The sequence below is a fragment of the Neoarius graeffei genome, chromosome 12 (genome assembly GCF_027579695.1).
Source record: "Neoarius graeffei isolate fNeoGra1 chromosome 12, fNeoGra1.pri, whole genome shotgun sequence".
Taxonomy (NCBI): domain Eukaryota; kingdom Metazoa; phylum Chordata; class Actinopteri; order Siluriformes; family Ariidae; genus Neoarius; species Neoarius graeffei.
The window spans coordinates 54,632,993-54,656,261 of NC_083580.1; the positions used below are offsets into that span (position 1 = coordinate 54,632,993).

At 40.5% G+C, this 23,269-nt stretch overlaps 1 protein-coding gene across 1 annotated transcript; it reads right to left on the bottom strand.

The window, feature by feature from the left end:
• Positions 1–4,490: 4,490 nt before the first annotated feature.
• Positions 4,491–22,307, bottom strand: LOC132895432 (carbonyl reductase [NADPH] 1-like). Its single transcript, XM_060936038.1, has 4 exons — positions 21,941–22,307; positions 8,768–8,948; positions 5,126–5,249; positions 4,491–4,874 (listed from the first exon to the last, which is right to left on the bottom strand). Exons 1-4 carry the CDS (start codon positions 22,227–22,229, stop codon positions 4,635–4,637), a joined length of 834 nt encoding a protein of 277 aa, XP_060792021.1. The 5' UTR covers positions 22,230–22,307; the 3' UTR covers positions 4,491–4,634.
• Between the last annotated feature and the right edge of the window lie 962 nt (positions 22,308–23,269).

Below are 23,269 nucleotides of genomic sequence, written 5' to 3' on the forward strand. Positions count from 1 at the left end.
TTCACACTCTCTCTCTCTCTCTCTCTCACACACACACACACACACACACAGTTGATTTGTATAGATTCAGCTGAAATCATACCCTTGCTGTAAACTTCTCTCAAGAACTTGAGTATTGTATTGTATTTGAAACCGTTCCTTTCCAAAGCATAAATGGAGCCTAATATAGCTGTAAATTGTTAATTTACTTTATCTGTGAAACTGCTGATTTTGAGAAGGAAATTAAATTATTATTGTGGAATTGTCATTTTCTGACTGTTCATTTGAATGCTTATACTGGACTAGGCAGGGAACTCTACTGGCACACACCAGCCCCACCAAGAATTTTTTTCACCAGCCGCCACTGGCACTGCAACAATCAACCTGCCAAATGGTGCAGCATGTAGCGTGCAGTGGAATTTGCCCCAAGCGTTCAGGAATGAGTCGACTCTTTGAGCCGGATCCTATAGCTTGTGAGCCGACTCACATCCAGAGCCGCTTGAAAGTTTGTGAACCCTTTAGGGTCATTCCACGTCAATTCAACCGGGGCCCGCGCACTTAGGTCTCAAAAAATTCTGAAAAAAAATCACCAGATGTACCCATGTTACCTAGGAAAAACACTGTAAATTTATTGGAATGTAAGATGTATACTTGCCATGTTACAGCCAGTTTTACTGGGGGAGGGGGTGTCAATTTTGTTCAGACTCTTTTTTTTTTTTTTTGTCAAAGTTCACAAGCCCACAGCTCAAGAACTAAACCATGTAGGAGGCTCAAATTTTGCATGCTGGTACATAAATAGGAATAGTATGTAGCAAAACTGTCATTTTGGGTCTGGATGATCCTGCATGGTCATAGCACTCCCTCAAAGATGATCAAAATTTTATTGGAGTTTTTGGCTGTGCTCTGTTTAGGCCTTCAGAAGACATATTTTTACCCAACATAGGCTCTTGATTTTTTTCCCTTATTGAGATAAGTAGAAACACTCTCAAAAAAAAAAGCAATAAACAGAAAGGAAACTCTATCAGTGTTTGAACAGAAGACCTCAAGTCTGACAAATCATTTTGGATGTCATTTTCAGAGCACCGTAACACCTTGTGGGAATGCGCGCAGATTTTTTAAATATTTTTTCTTTATTCTCCATGATCCCTTCTTTTTAAAAACACCAATTTGGCTTGTCTTACTTGAATCTTTCTTTTTTTATTTTCCACCCTGAACATGGGCAAAATGCACCATTGAGAGCAATATGTTTTCTATAACATTAATGTAAAGAGTAAATAACCAAAGGCCAATTTTGCCCTGACATGATCACCTGAGAGAGCCTGTGCAGGGGTGGAGGTATCCTTTTCAATTTCAATGATTCAGTGATTTTAGGGGCACCTGTGGTTACTCTCAATATTGAGCCTATCAGTAATCACTAGGGTCATGCCCTCCACCATTATTGATACCACTTATAAATAGTAAAAAGGGTTATTTAAAAAAAAATCCACCTTTTGATGAAGCAGCTTCATCTCACACTGAAAAAAAAGAGAAAAAGCCAACCTTTAATTGAAAGGTGTGCCAATAATCATGTAGGGCACCGCACAGAGCCATAATACACTCTCAAAAACACATGGGCTGGACTGTGAGCAGCAGGCAAAGTGCAATGTCATATCAAGTCAACATCTTCTCTAAGTGTACCTGCATGACTTTGCACTTCCTGTATACAAAGGGAGGAGCTGTTTAACTTTGCACTTTCTAACTGATCAAAGTTCCGTGAACAGCAAAACTACCTTGTTGTTCTTAAAGTAGTGAACTTCACCCCAGCCTTGCTTGTAAACGACTAAGCCTTTCAAAGATGACCCTTTCATAGTCAATCAGGATACTATCACCTGCTACCAATTAACCTGTTTCCCTGTAGAATGTTCCAAACAGGAGGGTTTTCTTTCTTTTTTTCTTTGGGCAGTCCACATCTTTCCCCACTCTTTTATTGCCCCTGTTCCAACTTCTTTTGGAACGTGTTGCAAGCATCAGATTCAGCCTATCCCAGCTGACTACGGGCGAAAGGCAGGGTACACCATGGACAAGTTGCCAGGTCATCACAGGGCTGACACATAGACACAGACAACCATTCACACCTACGGTCAATTAAGAGTCACCAGTTAACCTAACCTGCATGTCTTTGGACTGTGGGGGAAACCGGAGCACCCGGAGGAAACCCATGCAGACACGGGGAGAACATGCAAACTCCGCACAGAAAGGCCCTCGCCGGCCACGGGGCTCGAACCCGGACCTTCTTGCTGTGAGGCGACAGCGCTAACCACTACACCGTGCTGCCCAGCTTGTCTTTGTATTGTATTCAATACAATAGGTCAAAAAGGATTTGCAAATCATTGTAGCCTGTTCTGTTTTTATTTATGTCGTACACAGCATCCCAACGTTTTGGAATCAGAGTTGTAGTATAAAATGCTGGACCATTCTATCAAGGGTGGAGATTGGACACATCTGAGAGTTGAAGAACAGAAATGCAGTTTGTTGAAGAATGTATGGTCTAACACAAAGTCATTATTTGCTGTAATAAAAACACAACAAAATTATCTTTAATCATAGGAATTGGAGTAGGCCTGGTTTCCCTTTTATCATCAGAAATCTGAATCTTTTCACTGTTTTGCAGATGAATGAAATTATTTAACAAAAAAATCTGATGAGGCAGTTGGCCATTCTTGCTATTTTTTCTGTTCATATCCTTACTTGAATGAAAATATTTAAATGCCATCAAAAATTCATCTGACAGTGATTAAGGTTCTACTAAATAGATTTAAAAGTCTTGGCTAAAACAGTTGGTGTGATTTGTAGGTTTCTTCTGAAAACATATTTTGTACTAAGTTAATTGGTATTTTCTTGCAATTTAAAGTCATAAGCCTGCACAGCCTATAAGAAACGTTATATTTTAATTGATAGACCTCTGATAGCCCTTGTGTTGTGTTTAATGGTTATAACCTAGAGGAAAAGCTCCTGGAATTTCTTCTTTTTTTTTTTGTGCTGTAGCTGTGGCAACACGGGTGTGTGTATGTATAAAACAGTAAACAATCCGCTCTTTCATTTCTGACCTTGCCACTGCTTTTAAATAGCTTGTAGTATATTGCAGTGTGGGCGGCGTGGTGGTGTAGTGGTTAGCGCTGTCGCCTCACAGCAAGAAGGTCCTGGGATCGAGCCCCGGGGCCGGCGAGGGCCTTTCTGTGTGGAGTTTGCATGTTCTCCCCGTGTCCGCGTGGGTTTCCTCCGGGTGCTCCGGTTTTCCCCACAGTCCAAAGACATGCAGGTTAGGTTAACTGGTGACTCTAAATTGACCGTAGGTGTGAATGGTTGTCTGTGTCTATGTGTCAGCCCTGTGATGACCTGGCGACTTGTCCAGGGTGTACCCCACCTTTCGCCCGTAGTCAGCTGGGATAGGCTCCAGCTTGCCTGCGACCCTGTAGAAGGATAAAGCGGCTAGAGATAATGAATGAATATTGCAGTGTATTGCAATGTGAAAATGTGTAAATATTGGGAGGCCTAGAGTATGTGAAGCACAGTCCCCGTGACCTGTGAACAAGTACATGAATGTAAACCTTTGATTTGCTGTAACTATTGCCAGACCTGCTGTTATATTTAACACCTTCTAACCAAGCAGATTCAGGAATTCAACAGTGCTCTGGTATAAATTATTATAAAACATTTTAGTCACCTTGTCAGTTTTTTTCTTATTTATTATATACTATTTAAATGTGCCAAAAGATACTTGGCCCTTCTGGCAATGGCAGATTTGTGGCAAATATTGCAGTCACACCTATAAAACCCAAACATATCTGTGAAGATACTCAGTCATCCAGGTATATAGTAATCTGTGGTTGGTAGAAGAGAGCAACTGGACTTGCTTGAAGATTCTTGAAGACGTTTCGCCTCTCATCTGAAAGGCATCCTCAGTTCTGTCTGACTAATAGGGAGTATCAAGTATTTATCCTCTCATGGATCATCATAGAATCCGAATCAGAATGCTGATGGCTGCATTGTAGGTGGATTCTATGATGATCCATGAGAGGATAAATACTTGATACTCCCTATTAGTCAGACAGAACTGAGGATGCCTTTCAGATGAGAGGCGAAACGTCTTCAAGAATCTTCAAGCAAGTCCAGTTGCTCTCTTCTACCAACCACAGATTATAAAACCCAAAGTGCAACAAATTGTCAGTTTATTTTTGCTTTTATGGAACTACTTTCTGAAGTGATAAAAGAAATTATAGAATCTCTGAATTCCTGCAAGTCATCATCTGACTCATTTAGCCTCTTCTAGGGAAGGAAGTAGCATACAAATACTACTAATTGTTGCTATTTGCTAATGTCAAATTCTGTTCTGGATTATCACCATGTGGGATGACTCAGCATTTAGAAGCATGAAGCAATTTGTCACCTTGAAAGACCATGAAAACCAACACAGTTAAGAAAGGCAACTAATAACATTTTTTAAAATTAATTTTATACATATATTTGTGGGAAAAATATTGCATGGCAAAACCAATATTATTATGTCAATCAAGATGAGTAAAAATTAGATTGCTTTATCCAGTAGAACTTAATCATTAGTTTTAATACATTTTATTCTGTTTACATAATTTATGTGCTATTTTTCTACTTTCTTGCTACCATTCCTGCACCTCTTTGTCCCAAACCAATTGTCCATGTGGCTCCTTCGCTCCTTCTGGCAACAATGCCAGGTACACCGGAGTTTCTGCTCCTTGTTCTGGGCTCTTGGGGGCATTCTGACCAGCCATGCCTGTTCTCACCCAGCCTGGGCAACAGGCATTGATGAGAATGCCATCGCTGGACCTGGTTTCATTAAGAACCCGTGCCTGGATCCTTGAAAGGACAGTCACACCGATCTAAAAGAATCACAAGAAATAGTCACATTTGGAGATTGGTTGTAACTAGCCTACGTTTTAAAAGAGTTGAGAAAGATTGTGATACAGATCATGGCTCATGATTCTGTCATGGATCATGATTTGGCCAGATCGTCCACCCCTCCACTATACCACCTTTTTCTAAATAATAATTTGGATTTCTTTCATTTCATAAATTATAATTAGATGATGCCATCAAATTGTCAAAAAAAAAAGAAGCTTGTGAACAGTACCTTGGTGGTACCATAAGCACTGTGTGTCCAGCCCTGAGCCTCATGAGCTCCAATCTGTGCAGCAATAACATACTCCCCCATCATTGAGCAGAGCTCCTCCTCAGACATGTCTGTTCTTCTCAACCTATCAAAAACAGCATATTGTCAAAATCTGATGAAATGAAAGGTATAGTATGTAGCCATTGGTAGAAATAAAAATATATGAAAACTATGTTTCTGTATATACAAGGGGCCATAATCAAGAAAATGGCAACATATCCATCCATGGCTTGCTTTTCTCCCATAGACAGCTCTCTGGTCTTCATGTTGGTTTATCCTCTTTAACAACAAATGCAGTCTTCACATGTGAAACCCAGGGCTCAAACCAACAGTGGACATTCAGAGCTAGCGATGGGCTATCTGAAGCTGAGGTTCCAAAGCGTGTATCGATTATAAGGGGAAGTGTCAGACGAAGCCCCGCTTCGAGGTGTGTCTCGCTTTGAGGCGCGTATTGTTTTGCATAAAACTACATGACTGAGTCTTTGCCATTCCAATATAAATAAAACGGGGTACAAAATCCTAAGACCTACTCACTCACTCCTTCCAGCTTGTCCCACTTATGTGTGTGGGGTTGTTCCCATGTGGACCCTATTGATCCACATGTCATATATTAATTGGAGCATAGTTTTATGCTCCTGATGCAACCCTCCCATTACCAGGCTTGGGAAACAACCATTCACACACACACTTTCACACCCATAGACAATTTAGAGTAGCCAGTTAACCTAACTGCATATCTTTGAACTGTGGGTGAAAACTGGCGCAACGGGAGAAAACCCACACAAACATGGGGAGAACATGCAAACTTGACACCGAAAGGCCCCTACTGGCCACTGGGCTCAAATCCAGAACCTTCTTGCTGTAAGGCGACAGTGATAACCACTGCGCCACCTGTACAAAATTCTAAGACCATTAAAGAAAATGCTTCTGTTTTGTAAGCTTTACAAATGTAATACAGAATGTTTACTTAAAACTTATACTATCAGCAATAATTTGAGTGAAAAGTAAAAATTATTTGAATATTTACACGAATTTGAAAATTTCTTCATATTTCCTATTTTGTTTTAATGACAGTTTGCACTTGAGCTGGCATGGACTCCACAAGTTTGTGTAAAACCTGATTATTCATGTTAGATCAAAACCATAAGAGGGTCTTCAGTGGAATGGATAAGGCTCAAAGAGAATCTGGCCTTTTGTACAAAGGAATGACAAATGTCACAAATTTGCTTAATTTTTTATTTTTATAGAATATTTTATTTTCAATTTTCCAAATTAACAAGACATACACAAACATACAAAAACATGAATCCAAACCCCTTCCCTAACCCACCCATCAACTGGAGAGGTAACTAAAAAGAGAGGCGAGACAAACAATACTTATATACTTATGATCAAAGGCTTGTTAATTCTAATAACCTTTCTATATCTTGTCCACAATAGAAGTTGGCAGTGTGTCCATATATGCCAAATAAGGCTTCCAAATCTCTACAAAAGTGTTGTAATCATTTCTAAGTGTGTATGTAATCTTCCATCCATTATCTGTAGCCGCTAATCCTGTTGTACAGGGTTGCAGGCAAGCTGGAGCCTATCCCAGCTGACTATGGGCGAGAGGCGGAGTACACGGGGAGAGCATGCAAACTCCACACAGAAAGGCCCTCGTCGGCCACTGGGCTCGAACCCAGAACCTTCTTGCTGTGAGGCAACAGTGCTAACCACTACACCACCGTGCTGCCCTGTATGTAATCTTAACAAGTGGAACGTAACTGTTCATTTCCGAAACCCATCTTGCTATAGGGAGTTGGGAGTCAGACTTCCATGTAATGGCTATGCACTTCCTGGCAATGCACAGGGCCAATGCGAGAAACTTCTTTTAGGCTTTTCTTAACTGTGCATCAATATTTGTTGCATCTCCTAATAAATAGATTTGAGGATCTGGTGAAAGACATATCCCTAAAAGTGTTGTCATTATGTTAATTTTTAATATTGCTTCTCTCTCTCTGATATATATATATATATATATATATGTCTGTCTGTCTGTCTCAGAAACTGGTCTCTCATTTGGGGACAATATGGTCAAAAAATATTTTTTCTAATTTTACTTTTTTTTTGCATTTACCTAACAATGTTTCTTTTGTCATGTTTAATAAGAATAAAGATAGTATCTTGCTTTATCTGGCCTCCACTGTGGAAAATTTTTTTGATTACAATTCAAATGCTTTTGTAAAATTGATTTACATATAAAATAACTACATCATGAAGAATTAAAGCCCCTCCTTCACAGATGAGTGAAAATATTGAATAAATTTCCTGTTTTTGATTGCTTGGGTTAAAAATGCCAAGTTATGATGACTGAATTGATTATTCACTTAAATATGAATAATATGATACATTTTGGGTATTTGATATGGCGAAATAGGACAATAGGACACAATGGAAAAATCAAGAACACACCGGAAAGATGAGAATAACGGCGGTGGTAAAAGAACAGCGACTGTACCGGCTGAAGGTCACGCTGGTCTCTGCTGTGGCGCACAAGCAACGGGACATCACTACCGCACCGGACGGAGCGTGAGGCGGGGGCGGGGCAAAATGACTGGCTGTAGATTCTATCAAAAGTTCGATCTAAATTGACCATGGTTGCAAAATATTGGCCAAAAATACGCAAACACTACGAAATATGAAAGTAAGATGAAAAAGAAACATTCTATTGCCTTACACTGCAAGACTAAAACAAAATAAAACTGTCAAAAAATAAAACTGTCAAAACTCACCTTTTCAGTGATAACGTCCAAACAGATCACTCGCGTAACAGAAAGACCGCAAATGGAAGCACGATCAACTTCTAACTGTTGGAGTGGAAAATTCCATTCTACACATGCAAATTGTTAATATGTGTCCTTCCCCGCACACAAATAACATGCTACGGTAAAAAATAGACCACAACTCATTTTATAGCTCAGAAATTCATACAAGACCAGCTACCATCGTAACATATTCTGTAAGAAACATATTCTATACCTAACTTTCAGCTTTCGTTTTAAAAAACAAAACCGCAGATTTATAACTAAATTTTTATATGGCGTAGTGATTTTAAGTTACTACTTTTGGTGAGGTAGTGACCTTGACCCTGAGGCTTTCTGTTTAGATCAAAACACACGATCGTATTGGTTTTGGGTATGCGGAAAATGGAGTTACAACGGTGATCAAATATTTTGCATGATGTTTTATTACGGTTATGATTATTCTGTGAGCGCACCAATCCTTAGGTGTATAAAGTTACAACTTAAAATACAATTAGTGATAACTGTAGACTTTTCAGTGGACTACAACGTTTTTAAGGGAATGCGATGTAGTCAACCATTTATCATGTCCCAGATCAAGCCGCCATTTTTCAACAAATTTGCAGAATTTTTGCCAAATTCTGAATATTCACATCAAAGATTTAGTTTTATCTGTATTATTTCTTTCGTCATTTTATCTCAAATTAAAACCAACATCACCATTCAAAACCGTATAGTTTATTGACTGTGAGTATATTTAGTGGGGTACCCCCACAGTACCCAGTTTCTGAGACAAACCCATATGTCTGTGTAGGTTGTATACTTTGCCTGGAGTTCTGGGCTACATTTCTCCAGAGTCAGCTTGCTGTAGAAGCTGGACACATTGACCACACGAGCATTTGGTCTCAGCAGGGGGAATAGAGCATGACACACCCACAGGGTTCCCCAGAAGTTGGTGCGCATGGTGACTTCAGCCTGTTCCCCAAAAGGCTCAGTGGCATTCTCTAATAAACAAAGACAGGAAATAAATGTTTTTGTTGTCAAATATTCTGGGCGTGCATTTTTTCTTGTAAATTTACAAAAGCATTTCATCATACTTGCCAACCCTCCCGATTTCGGCGGGAGGCTCCCAATTTTAGCCTCCGTCTCCCGCCTCCCGATCGTATTTGTTAAAAACTGGATAATCTCCCGGTTTGGGGAAATCCCTACTGCCAAGTTAAAAATACTCCCGATTATGTCCAATCAGAATCGTATGAGAAACACTGCTGATGTCAACAGATTTTTAACCAATCAACGAACAGAATGACAGTCACTTCCGTAATGTAGGATTCACCCAGGCTGTCCGACATTTTTTACAAGCAGTCATTCATCATGGCCACTAAACCAAATACCAAACAGCAAAAATATGAATGCAAATACCAGGTTGCATGGGAGAATGAATCTTCATGGATAAGCAAATGTTTGACCAACCAGACCAACACATTTTGCAAGGTAAGCGATTCACTGACCGCACAGGTCAAAGTTTAGAAGTCTGTATGTTTACATCCGGGTCTCGCAAATTTATTTCAGTTGGAATATTTTTAACGCTGGGTTGGGCGGCCGTAACTATCGAACTTGTTTGATGAGTGTATTTGAATAGTGTGGTAGTGTCTTAGTGCTATTTTGAATTTATGTTTGAAAGTTTTAAGTGAAAGTTTACAAGTGAATTACTGTATCTGGAAAGTGATTGACTTTGATAGAGTTTTGAGGTTTTAAGTGAAAGATTACTAGTGAGTGTATTTTGGTAGTACTAAAATTATGCATTCGAGTGAATTTCTTTGCGGAGTATATTTTGATAGTATGGTAGTATTTATAGTGCCATTTTTAAATTTTGTTTGAAAACTTTCAGTCAAAGTTTGCAAATGAGCAAATTCCTTTGATGCATTCCGATAGGATTTTGATAGGATTTCTAGTGCTTTTTAAAAATTCTGTTGGAAAGTGTTTAGTGAGAGAGATGCATTTTAGTAGTACTAAGACAGTGCAGTATTTATTTAACTGAGTTACTATTTTGGTCAAATCTTATTAAAATTTTATTTAATTTATATATGATATTATAGTTATCTGTATTTTTACATGAGCTTACAGAAGGAAAACACATTTGATGCAATCCAATAACACTTTCATTCACTGTGACTATTTTACGAAATTATAAACATTCTTCTAAAGCATCACGTGTTATTTTCTGTGGGTCTCTGTATGTATACAATATTCACGCATGAGATTTTTCTGCTCAAAATCTGATTTAAGACTTCCCTTTCATTGTTATAATATTAAAATTCAAGACGAGTATTATTTCAGATTTTTCACTCTGAGCTCTCTCATGCCTGATACATGAATCCCATAACTTATAGTAATTGATAGAGCAATATCAACAATTCAAAAACTCTTTAACTGTATAAATTTCAAATGGTTTGCAATTAATTGGGATCCACTGTTTTTATCCTTTCCACTGTGCATCATACCCTTGTCCAATTGAAAACGTCGTTCACTTCTGAAATAGAGGAAGGACATAAAGCTGCTGCAGGCCCTTCTAGCGGCAAGTAAAAAAAAAAAAAAACGATCACTAAAAGGTGGCTAAATCCAGTGCCACCTACATTGGATAACTGGTATGGAACAATTATGGAAATATTTAAAATGGAGAAATTGACCTATTCTCTACGGATTCAAAGGAACAAATTCTACCAAATTTGGAATAAATGGATTGAATTCATAGCCCCGACGAGAGCAGACTTGGTATGATTCCACTGTTACTTAGTACAAATTCCCTTGTGTTGATGCGAATAATAGCAATATAAGCTCCCTTGGTTCTAGTGTTTATTGTGATTGTGTTATTCATGATAGGAGGACATAATATGGACATATGTGAGAAAGACAAAGCTATGCAAGAGCTTCTAGCAGAGGTACTTGAAGACAGATTTAAGGAGGTACTTGGGTACATCTCATCTCATTATCTCTAGCCCCTTTATCCTGTTCCACAGGGTCGCAGGCAAGCTGGAGCCCAGCTGACTACGGGCGAAAGGCGGGGTACACCCTGGACAAGTCGCCAGGTCATCACAGGGCATAGTTGTCTGTGTCAACATTCATGCTCACACCTACGGTCAATTTAGAGTCACCAGTTGACCTAGCCTGCATGTCTTTGGACTGTGGGGGAAACCGGAGCACCCGGAGGAAACCCACGCGGACAACATGCAAACTCCACACAGAAAGGCCCTCGTCGGCCACGGGGCTCGAACCCGGATCCTCCTGCTGTGAGGCGACAGCGCTAACCACCACTTGGGTACATATTCTACTTTTTATCTTTCTTTTTGAATTTTCTCTCGTGGTCTGAATTATAGCTCACAGGATCAGAAAGATGTAAGGCTTTTGAGTACATATGCATATGTACATATATGTAAAAAATGGAAAAGGTTTTTCTGTTTTGTAAGGATAACAAGTGAAACAATTTTTTTGTAAACTGACCTTTTCTGAATTAAAAAAAAAGAAAGAAAGAAAGAAAGAAAGAAAGAAAGAAAGAAAGAAAGAAAATGCCGTTCACGCACTTTTCTCCCCCATGAGAATTTTGAAAAGTTGGCAAGTATGGTTTAATACAGAGGTTTAATGGTTTAATACAGAGCCCCTCTGGTGACATGGACATTTGTATCCCTCATGAGGCATCCTGTTAAGGGTAAGTTGAGCACACAATCACATTACAGCATGATTTACGATCAATCGTGTGTGAAATATATATGTGCCTGAAATATAATTTTTTAAAAATATTTTATTTATTTTTTGCCCTAGGTGTGCCACCATGAGGTGGCTGTGTAAAAGTTGTAGCTTTGCCTCAAATAAAAGGGTTGAACTTTTGAAGCACTACAGACTCAAACATGGAAACAGTGGCCGTACTCAATCCATCCCTTGCCTTTATACTAATTGTCCTTGTTCATTTAAGACGTTTAATGCTCTCAAGATCCATCTGTCCCGTCATCATGTGGAATCAGTTGCACCAAAGGTGGTCCTTTCATTTAGTTGTCAGCGCTGCAGTTTAGCGTCCTTCTCTTCAGAGAAACAGTATTTTGAACACTTAAACAGTCATCTGAAGAGGTTTGAAGTTGTTCAGTGTGTATTTAAAAACTGTAGCTTCAGTACAAACATCTATTCAACCTTTTCTACTCATAAGCACAGGAAACACGGTCAGCACTCGCATGATGACTTTAAACCTGAGGTCTTGAAAACACATTCAGATACTCCTGTCATCCAGCATGATCCAGTGATTTCTGAGCAGGATACTGAGGTTTTTGTTGAACCATGTGAGGATTTGGCTGAAGTTATAAAAGAGAAGCTTGGACTGCTCTTTCTAAGGTTGGAGAGTTGTTACAATGTGCCGAACAAGTGCATCGATGAAATTGTAGATGAGTTACAGTTCATATCCTGCTCCTCATCTGGACCAGTTTTGAGACATGTTGTCGAGTCCACCTTCAAGAAACACAACTGTGACTTGGATTCAGTTCTTTTAAGCGATTTAGTGAGCAACCTATGTGAGTCACACCCTATTAGTTCAGCTTTAGGCAAAGGTGGTCCTTTTACTACATCACATAGGAGAAGGGAATATATGAAGGCACATTTTTCAGCTGTGGAACCAAAAGAGTACATTCTGAATAAGAAGGAAAATAAAACATTCCAATATGTTCCTATACTGCAGTCCTTGTTACAGGTACTCAAGAATCTCATTCTCATTATCTCTAGCCGCTTTATCCTGTTCTATAGGGTCGCAGGCAAGCTGGAGCCTATCCCAGCTGACTACGGGCGAAAGACGGGGTACACCCTGGACAAGTCGCCAGGTCATCACAGGGCTGACACAGACACAGACAACCATTCACACTCACATTCACACCTACGGTCAATTTAGAGTCACCAGTTAACCTAACCTGCATGTCTTTGGACTGTGGGGGAAACCGGAGCACCCGGAGGAAACCCACGTGGACACGGGGAGAACATGCAAACTCCGCACAGAAAGGCCCTCGCCGGCCACGGGGCTCAAACCCGGACCTTCTTGCTGTGAGGTGACGGCGCTAACCACTACACCACCGTGCCACCCGTACTCAAGAATTCTTCAGAAAAATACCTAGTTGCTACAAGGAACCCAGACTGTGCATTGAAATACCAGTCATTTCAAGATGGGTCTCATTTTCAGAAAAATGACTTCTCTGCAAATGAGGACAGATTAAGTCTTATCCTGTACATCAATGACTTTGAGGTCTGCAATCCCCTGGGAACATCCCGTAAGATACATAAAGTCACTGCTGTGTATTGGGTGTTGGGAAACATCCCAGCACAAGCGAGATCAGCATTGTCAAGTATTTACTTAGCCATTCTTTGTAAGGCCAGCGACACCAAGAAGTTTGGATTTCAGACTGTCCTAGAGCCACTATTACGAGATCTTCAAAGCTTAAAGATAGTTTTTTTATTCCAAGTTTTGGGAAAGTCATCAAAGGCACTGTGGTGAGCATAGTGGCTGACAATTTGGGAGCTCATACTGTGGCAGGATTTGTTGAAAGTTTCACAGGACCTCATGTCTGTCGATTCTGTCTGGGAGAGCGCTCTCTGTTTCAGACAACAGAGGTAAGATCAGGACTTTTTCAGCAAAGACGGCAAGAGCAGCACACCTTGCATGTTCAGACAGCTTTGTCAAGTCCTGCTCTTAGACCCTGTTATGGGGTGAAAAGTCAGTGTGCACTATCTGAAAAACTGAGTCATTTTGATGTGACATCTGGTTACCCTCCAGATGTGCTGCATGATCTTCTTGAGGGTGTTGTTCCCCTAGAGCTGGCATCGTCATTGAATGTGTTCATCAAGAAAAAGTATTTTTCTTTGGTGGAACTCAATGACTTAATTTCTCAGTTCCCTTACAAGTGGACTGACAGAACAAATCGCCCACATTCGGTCCCTGCCAATTTCGCTGCAAAAAGATCAGTAGGAGGGAATGCCCATGAAAATTGGTGCCTGTTGCATCTTTTGCCCTTTATAATAGGGTTGAGAGTACCTGAGAGTGATCCAGTATGGCAGATGTTAATGGTTTTGAAGGACATAGTGGAGCTAGTGATGTCCCCAGTTCATACAGAAGAAAGCATTTGTTACTTGGACACTAAGATCTCTGAACACAGACACAGATTTCTTGATGTATTCCCCCAAGAGAAGCTGCTTCCCAAGCACCACTTCATTGAGCACTACCCTGAGCTAATTAAGGAATTTGGTCCGTTGTCTGCCCTGTGGACAATGAGATTCGAAGCGAAACACAGCTTCTTCAAAAAAATTGTCAGACAGACAGGCTGTTTTAGGAACATATTGTTATCCCTCGCCAAAAAACACCAACTCATGGTTGCACTGTGTCTCCATGAGAACAGTACAGTCAAACAATCTGTGACTGTTACCAAAACATCACAAGTGTCATTAGATGTACTAAATGAGACCATTAAAGACTTGGTGTTGCGAAAGTATCCAAACATCACAATGGTCCATGTCTCAAACAAGGTGGCCTTTTCAGGTACAAGCTATGCACCAGGAATGTTGCTGTGTTATGGTTCAACTGCAGGTTTGCCTGACTTTGCTGAGGTTTCGCAGATCCTCTTGGTTTTGGATAGCATAGTCTTTATTGTCAAACTACTTAATGCATGGTACAACGAGCACCTCAGGAGCTATGAGCTAGACTACACGGGCAACATCCAAATACTTCAACTGAAAGAACTACTTGATTTCTATCCCCTGGCTATGTACTCTATGGAGCACTTGCATGTGACGTCACAGCCGATCCAGATTGTGACAGACGCCATCTTGTCGGTCAAACGCCATATTCCGCCTTATACTTCTACTTCTGCTTTTACTTCTACCTTTTCTTCTGGAAAACCCTACTATATACAATTCTACTACAACGGCTGTGGCTACAAGCTGTCCCTACCTGTGCACGTTTTTTATGTTTTTTGTGTGTATTTTTGCGTGTTGTTCGTCTGTACCGGACTTCAATATCCACTACAACTGTATGGACTTACTGGACATTGGTTTCCAGCAGAAAATGACGGTTTGTAGCGATTTCCATCGCATGCACAACATTCCGGACGAGAAAAAAAAAAAAAAAAACATTCCGGACGAGATAGCGAGACCAGCGGGGTCTCTGTGGATTGTTATCGGAATCAAAGCGAAGGAGGCAGTGCCGGGAGCGGAAGCAAAAGCGAGGCTGCAGAGCCGGCCTGTTGACTAAGCTCAGAAAACAGCTACTCAAATCTCCACTGCCAAGCCTCTACCTCTCCAACGCCAGATCCATGTAAACAAGACGGACGATTTGGAATTACCTTATTCTATTCTATAATCGGCTGGTCAGTGTTATACTCAATACTTAAGTGACTTACCCATCCAATGAGGATTCTTGTTTACAAGATGCCACATCTGAGTCACTGACAAATCCTGAATTTCTGTAAAGATAACTGTCCAGAGATTTATAGGCACGCAGTGCTTCACCACTGAACAGCGAGGGAAAGTTAATGAGGTAATTATACATGTCCGGGTATTCCGCTGACAGTTCAAAATCCGGTCATGAAGACTCCGTCCGGTAAGCCATAAGGGTCACAAATCTGTAGATCGTTTATTTTAGACATATATCTAGTTATCTATTCATTAGAAAAATGAGCCGTGTAGTCCGTCGGTTGAAATTGATCCATTCTGTACACGAGTGCAGCAGTATTCAGCGGTGTTTTTAACCAACAAGATGGCGGTTGTGTACTTTCCGGTCACGTGACTGCAAGATCTCTATTGCAGGACGACGAGTTGTTACCTTAAAGCACCACATTAATCTTCCCTTTTAAATATGCAATGGAAGTTGCTCAAACTTTCAATGGGTTTTTTTCTCTCCTTTTCCTTTTTTATCAGAATGAACTAAATGGATTAATTTTTTGTTGCAGTGTCTCCCTGCCTGTTCAGATGTCTACCCCAGCAAAGCTACGGATAATTTTTGATGATCATACAGTCCACAAATTGGATGTGCCAACAGGTATCCCCAGTACTGTACAGGATCTTAAACTGGTCATCCAGGGCACATTCAACATTACAGATGGCTTTACTCTAATGTATCAAGATGTGGAGTTTGGGGGACAGTACTTCACATTGACCTCCATAGAAGATGTGCAAGACATGGGTACCCTGAAAGTTGTTCAACATGAACCAGTCATTGTGAATCTCAGCAGAGTGGAAGAAAAGGACGATAACTTAACAGAATCAGACTGCATGTCATCCACATCTTTAGCATCTCAGGACACTGTTTTGCTGTCTTCATCTGATGACGATCTCTCACCACGCCGTTCTCAACCATGGCCAAGAAAGTTTGAAATACCAACCTTCTCCTTTGATGTGCAACTTTTGCTGGAGAGAGGGAACGAAGCTTATCACACAAATGGAACCCTCTTGAACAATCCCAAAGTGACCAGCAGTGTCCTTGAGAAACTAGCAGAGACAATATTCCATTACACAGCATACCCAACAGGAATCCAAGTCATGAATGTAGTTGAGGCCTTGGCAGAGAAATATCCATGCCTCAAAGAACCCGGATCATTCAATGGAATGTATGGATAGCAACAGAGAATCAAGTACAAAATGGTCAATTATCGAGCAAAACTAAGAGGCCTCCAACTTCCCTGTCCAGAGCTAGAGGTGAACTCAAAAAAGAAGAGGATGAATGATGAGCCCCATCCCAAAGGCATCAAAAGGCCCAAAAAGGCTGAAGTCAATTATTTGCCTCCATTTCCAGTTGGGGAAACGAAAGAAACACTGGAAGAAGAGAGGGTGGTTCTCCTCACAGAAGTGAAAAAGACCAACAACGACAAGATTATCAGTGAGAAAATGGAGAAGACCTTTTCATATCGACGGTTGGAGATTGTCAACCACATCCCTGCTGTCCCAGATGTCATGGAGAGATGGCCTGCCCTTTTCTATGAATCTCAGGTAAACGTCATGAATCTTTGTGCCATGCTTTCATGGCAGTTAGTAGGTCATTAAATGTTTTTGGAAAGTTTTTATTTCATTGTAGCTTTCAAATGTATATACATACATGAATACAATCATATTCATATAATAATAAAACATTTCAAATTGTGTGTGTGTGTGTGTGTGTGTGTGTGTGTGTGTGTGTGTGTGTGTGGTTTTTTTAGGTGAAAGAGGCGTTCAAGAGGGTCACAACCATCCACCTGGACCGAACCTTTTTGACTAAGATGGATTTCTACACTCAGAAACTCCTGTCAATTTTCAAGACAAAGGGTGGGACTGCAGGCACAAAAATAAAAAGCCTGTTGGACTCACTCAGCCAGGTAAAAAAAAAATCTGAAAGATTCTGTCCAACGCTATGTATTTTTTAATATACAGTTAATATACAGTTAATCATTTTCAATCATTGTAAAGTAGACATTTATCAAAATTAATGTAATTTACAAAGTGTAATAGAATGTACAGACCTTAATTTAGTACTGTCACCGCCTGTTCTCAAACTGACATTCATTCTGGTCCAGGCACTGCTGACAACGTGAATTGCACACGATTCTCTTTAAATTTTAATGCATTCACAAATGGTTGCTTTGACTTTCAGTGACTGTTGCAGGTGTCATAGCATAGACTTTTGACATCAGTTTGAGAATAGGTGGTTACAAAACAATAAGGCGATGTCTGTTAATTCTATTAAACTTTGAAAATTGCATGAATTTTAATTAACCCCTACTTTACAAGGATTTAAAGTTTGTATACATTTTATTGTGACAGCCTGTAGTATGTACTTATCTGTTTCATTTGTCTCACATTTTATAAGGATATACATCATGTCCCATCATGCCAGAGCTGTCTTCTTTGACCAGTGTGATCACCACCCATTCTCTAATGGTACAGTAGTTGGTAGTCGTTAGCATACAGACTCAGACAGCATCTTTCTTTGTTCCACCCCAAAATTACCCCCTTGTTTTCCCCTGTGGAGTCAGAGTCGGCCAGTGGAGGAAAGGGGGGAAAAAGAGAATTTTATCCGTCAAGGTCGGCTGGGAGGTTGGGTCTATCCTTAAATGAAGTGGTTTCAGGCTGTGTTCAGTTGTGCCTGTGCACATGTAGTATGATCACAAATGTTTGTGAAAACAGTTAGTTACTCTGAGACAGTTTGATGGTATGCAGTGTGCATGTAGACTGGGGGCCGAAGGCAACCATACTTCAGTACAGTATGAGTGTAATGTACCTAGTGTACATACACCCTAGGTTGCTTACACTCTACTGGAGTATGATAGTTTCTGGTCCCTGGTCTGCACTCAGACGGTGTATCTAACTAGCCTGGGCCCACCCATCCTAAGCGTGACGCAACATGAGGGCCTGTTGCGAGCTTAGTCTGGCCAGGCAAGCTATCTACAGCTCTTCCAAGCTCCCGAAAAATCGGGAGCCAATCAACTTTGAGCATCTCCAATGGCCCTGGGTAGAGGTGTGTTCAAGGCACTGACATAGTAGAACTGCAACCGGAAGCCATAGATTGTTTACAGAATCTATGCCGGAAGCGCTTCATTCACTAGAAACATTACGAACATGGAGCAAGTTCTCATTGAAAACGGAGCAAAGAGCAGCCCTGGAGGTATTTATTGAAAGGAAGGACGTTTTCGCCTTGCTCCCGACTGGCTTCGGTAAGAGTTTAATCTACCAGTTAGCCCCGTCGTGTCACATACGTCAGAGGAAAGAGTGATGTGATTGGTTTAAGCTTCGTCACAGCCTTTTCTGGCTTCGACCAGTAGCAAACTGAGGCATTTCAGGGAGGCGGGTCAACCACGCACTTTGGGAAACGGTTGGGCTTAATATCTTTGCCAGACCAAATGCTCGCAGAGCTTTGAAGTTGCGTTAGCCAGACTAGTATCTAACATTGAACTGAATTTAGAACCTTTGCTTCTTTTTTATTACCGAAAGGGAATTCCTTGCGATTTGTTTGGCAAATGTATTTCAAAACTGCTCAGGTATGTTTGTCAGCACACTTCATGAGGACCATGCCCAAATTCACCTCCAACCATACTAGTGCACTCTGCTCCAGTACAGAATGAGTTGGGGGCCCACACTGGTCAAGCAAACGTAGGGTTGTCAAATGTACTTGGACACAGTACAGATGTTTAATGGATCTGCTGATGCATGTTATTAGAGAATAGTAGTGTTCATTGTAGTTATTTACTCTCTTGTATTTATACAGCAAGAGATCGATAGCCATGATGCGGTCATCCGTTGTCTGATCCTTTTCCTGGGAGAATCGACAGAGGACCTCATTAAAGACTACCAGGTTTGTTTTTTTTCCCCTTTCTTTTACGATGGCTGCAGTTGAGGTTTTGGGATGTATGGGTTGTTCAGTGTTGTGCAGTTTTTGACCACTATGGCATTTTGTTGTGTTGTGTTTGGCAGGATGCTTCCAAGGATGTTATCAAACAAGATATCAGAGAGCATGTGATCAAGATCCTTGTGCTGGGCAGTGCTGCAGAGGGTGCCACCCCAACTGATGTCATCATTGTGATTGATGGTACAGAGGTGATGGGTGGTTGTAAAATACTCACCAACGCTTGCATTCTGCTCATGGGCTTTGTGTATTCATTGAATCTCAGTTATCCGCCAAAATTGAAGTGTTTCAAAAGTTGTTTCTGGAATTGGATGAGTTAAAGTTTTCCCCAAAAGTGGATTCCCTGAGAAGAAAACTGCTACTGTAAAAAGGAAATGTGACATTGTTTCATGCAGCAGATGCAATTTACTACTTCATGTTCATAAAAGGCTTCGAGTTATGCCTGGCTTGTTTAATGACTTATAATGCACAGATGTGCCTGTACAGGTTTTTTCTAAGATTTGTATATTCTTTATTGAAGATTTTGATTTTTTATTTTTTTTACCATGTACGCTTGCATTCTGCTCATGAGGTTTGTGTAATCACTGAATCTGTCATCCTCCAAAATTGAGAGAAACATTACGTGTTTCAAAAGTTGTTTTTGGATTTAAAGTTTTCCCCAAAAGTGGATTCCCTGAGAAGAAAACTGCTACTGTAAAAGGGAAATGTGACGTTATATGCAGCAGATGTGTTTATTGTGAGGTCATTCATAACTGTTCATATCAGGCTTCGAGATATGTCTTGCACTTTTCTTCATTGAAGATTTTGATTTTTGATTAATTTTGGTTTTATTACAGTGTACGTTTGCATTCTGCTCATAGGCTTTGTGTATTCAAATGTGTATCTCAATTTTGGAGGATAATTGAGATTCAGTGAAGTGTTTAAAAAAGTTGTCTCTGGAGTTAGATGGTTAAAAGTTTTCCCCAAAAGTGGATTCCCTGAGAAGAAAACTGCTACTGTAAAAAGGAAATGTGACATTGTTTCATGCAGCAGATGCAATTTACTACTTCATGTTCATAAAAGGCTTCGAGTTATGCCTGGCTTGTTTAATGACTTATAATGCACAGATGTGCCTGTACAGTTTTTTCTAAGATTTGTATTCTTTATTGAAGATTTTGATTTTTTTTTTACCATGTACGCTTGCATTCTGCTCATGAGGTTTGTGTAATCACTGAATCTCAGTCATCCTCCAAAATTGAGAGAAACATTTGAAGTGTTTCAAGAGTTTTTTGGATTTAAAGTTGTCCCCAAAAGTGGATTCCCTGAGAAGAAAACTGCTACTGTAAAAGGGAAATGTGATGTTGTATGCAGCAAGGCTTTGTGTATTCAAATGTGTATCTCAATTTTGGAGGATAAATGAGATTCAGTGAAGTGTTTAAAGAAGTTGTTTCTGGAGTTAGATGGTTAAAAGTTTTCCCCAAAAGTGGATTCCCTGAGACGAAACTGCTACTGTAAAAGGGAAATATGACAGTTGTTATTAGAGGTCCATTTAGGTTCCCTCTCCGGCCTTTCCTTGTTTTACAGGACCCAAGGCCCTCTTTTTTTGTATTTTGTGAGAAATAAAAGGCAGAATTCTGGAGAATGTGTGTCATTTTTTAGGGAGATTTATAAAGCTGTGGCTGAATGTAATTCAACATGCTTTCAGGGGTAAACTTTACTTGGGTATTACTAATAAAATCTATGAAGAGATGCAAGTAAATTTTACTTGAAAATATGCCATGTTAAATTTACTTAGTATTTCTGCATGGAAAAAGTGTACTAGTTTTTTTTTAAGTAAACCCCACTCCAAATTTTTTTTCAGTGTAAGTGCCTCTTGCTCAGAATTACTCCATGTCTAACTGCAAGTGATTTAAGGATATCATTATAACTCATTCCTAGATTAAAATAAACGAAATCAGATCAAACTTGTCCATATTTGCGGCTGAAGCTACTGATGCCAGAAAGTCAACAGTCTCAGTGATGAAATTACTAACACTTCTCGTGACCACGGAATTTTTTTTTTCCACCCAATGAGGGGCTCCGTAGTTTGATGTACATTGACCCTGCATTCATGTGCTCTGGGAAGAAGATATTTTCCAGTTGGGAAGTGGTATTTACCAGTGTGTTGTGTTCACATGCTTTTGTTGTGGTTGACAAATTAAAGATGGTGGACCAGATTCAAGTTAGCAATAGTTAGTTAGCTATCGTTAGCAATAGCGTCTGCTCTGGATAGGTAAAAACAAACCATAACAACACATTTTTAAAGGAAACGGATTTCTAATGTATTATATTACACTTGTTAATGACGCAACATTGCATAGACACCAAAAACTACCCACTAGTACTAGTAAAAAAAACTTTAGTAGCGTACAATGCTTAGCATTCAAGTGTCTTGTACCGCTCGCCGCCATGTTGAAAAGGTTAAAGTTCATCTCATCTCGGCAACTCGTGTATCAAAATTTTCTACGAGTTGCCCAGTGGAAAATACCACAAGAGGGGGCGTTCATGTGTGCTTTCCATGTCGGCGTTTGGTATTTACCATAATTCCCATAGCACATGAACGCAGCATAACTAAGCGTGTGAATCAACCTTTGTAAGCGATTCCCGCGTTGTTGATAAGCACGTCCAGGCCTCCGTAGTTCTCCTCCAGAAACTTTCTGAGCGCGAGGCAGCTGCTTTGGTCGCAGATGTCGAGTCGATGGAAGGCGACGTTTTCGAAGCCCTCGGCTTTCACCAGCTCCAGTGCCTTCTTTCCCAGCGCTTCGCTGCGAGCAGTCAGGAGAACATCTCCACTGTAACCTGCTTTACAAAGTCCTTTCACTATCGCTAGTCCGATGCCTTTGTTGGCTCCTGTGACAACAGCGACTTTAGTAGCCATGTTCTGCTCCTGTGCAACAATCAACCTGCCAAATGGTGCTACATGTAGCGTGCAGTGGAATTTGCCTCCAGTGTTGCCAGATGAGAGTGACAGTTTCCAGCCCAATCACAGTTTGAAACCCGCCCAATCCAATAAAATCCCGCCCAAAGGCTTAAGTTGCCAGAGATCAACGGTATTTGCGTTTATTAGTCATACATGCGTAGGATCGCATAGGCTGATCCGCTATCACCACTTACAAGAGAATATAAGCATAAGAAAGAGAATGGAAGTCCGTGTGGCGGGGGAGAACAAGATAGTGCATACACGATACAAAAAAGTAGGCGCCACCCTCTTGTGGCCTTACTCGACACTGCAGAAATATCTAGACTGTTACAGATAGCAAATCACAACCAAAAAGAGCATAATAAAACAATCACAGAACTTGCCAAATACACCTCGTGTATCCCAGTGCCAGGCCCAAGTTAACACAGCAGCAGTAACCACCTGCTATTTACACGTAAAAAGATTACTATGGACATATGGAGACCATATTTACATGAACAGTCACTCTCCACCAGGGTGCTGAAAGACGCACGGCGCTACAGCTGTTAGTCTACAGAGTTGAGAGAGCGCGGGCTTCTGCCTCAGGCTTCTGCGTCGGCGCACTACGCTAGTTTGTTGATGTGACGTCACATTGTTATAGCGACTGAATAACTCACTGCAATGACCATAATACGAGTGAGTGATGTATACTGAATTTTGTATTTGTATTGTTTATAAACCATAAAATAACGGTTTGTTGTGCAGTTTTCACAATATTAAAAAACCGCCAGTTGTTGGCAAAAGCAGCCCAAATTGTATATACCCGCCCAATGCATTTTCCCCGCCAGATGTAATCAAAAGTAGCCCAATTGGGCGGAAAACCGCCCAATCTGGCAACACTGTTTGCCTCAAGCGTTCAGGAATGAGTCGACTCTTTGAGCCGGATCCTACAACTTGTGAGCCGACTCACATCCAGAGCCGTTTGAAAGTTTGTGAACCCTTTAGGGTCATTCCACGTC

Excerpts from the sequence above, each read along its gene's own strand:
- LOC132895432 (XM_060936038.1), bottom strand. The coding sequence starts at position 22,229 with ATGGCTACTAAAGTCGCTGTTGTCACAGGAGCCAACAAAGGCATCGGA. Across the intron at positions 8,949-21,940 it reads CGCGGGAATCGCTTACAAAG|AGAATGCCACTGAGCCTTTT; the intron begins GTTGATTCACAC and ends TTTGTTTATTAG. Across the intron at positions 4,875-5,125 it reads GTGCTTATGGTACCACCAAG|ATCGGTGTGACTGTCCTTTC; the intron begins GTACTGTTCACA and ends TGATTCTTTTAG.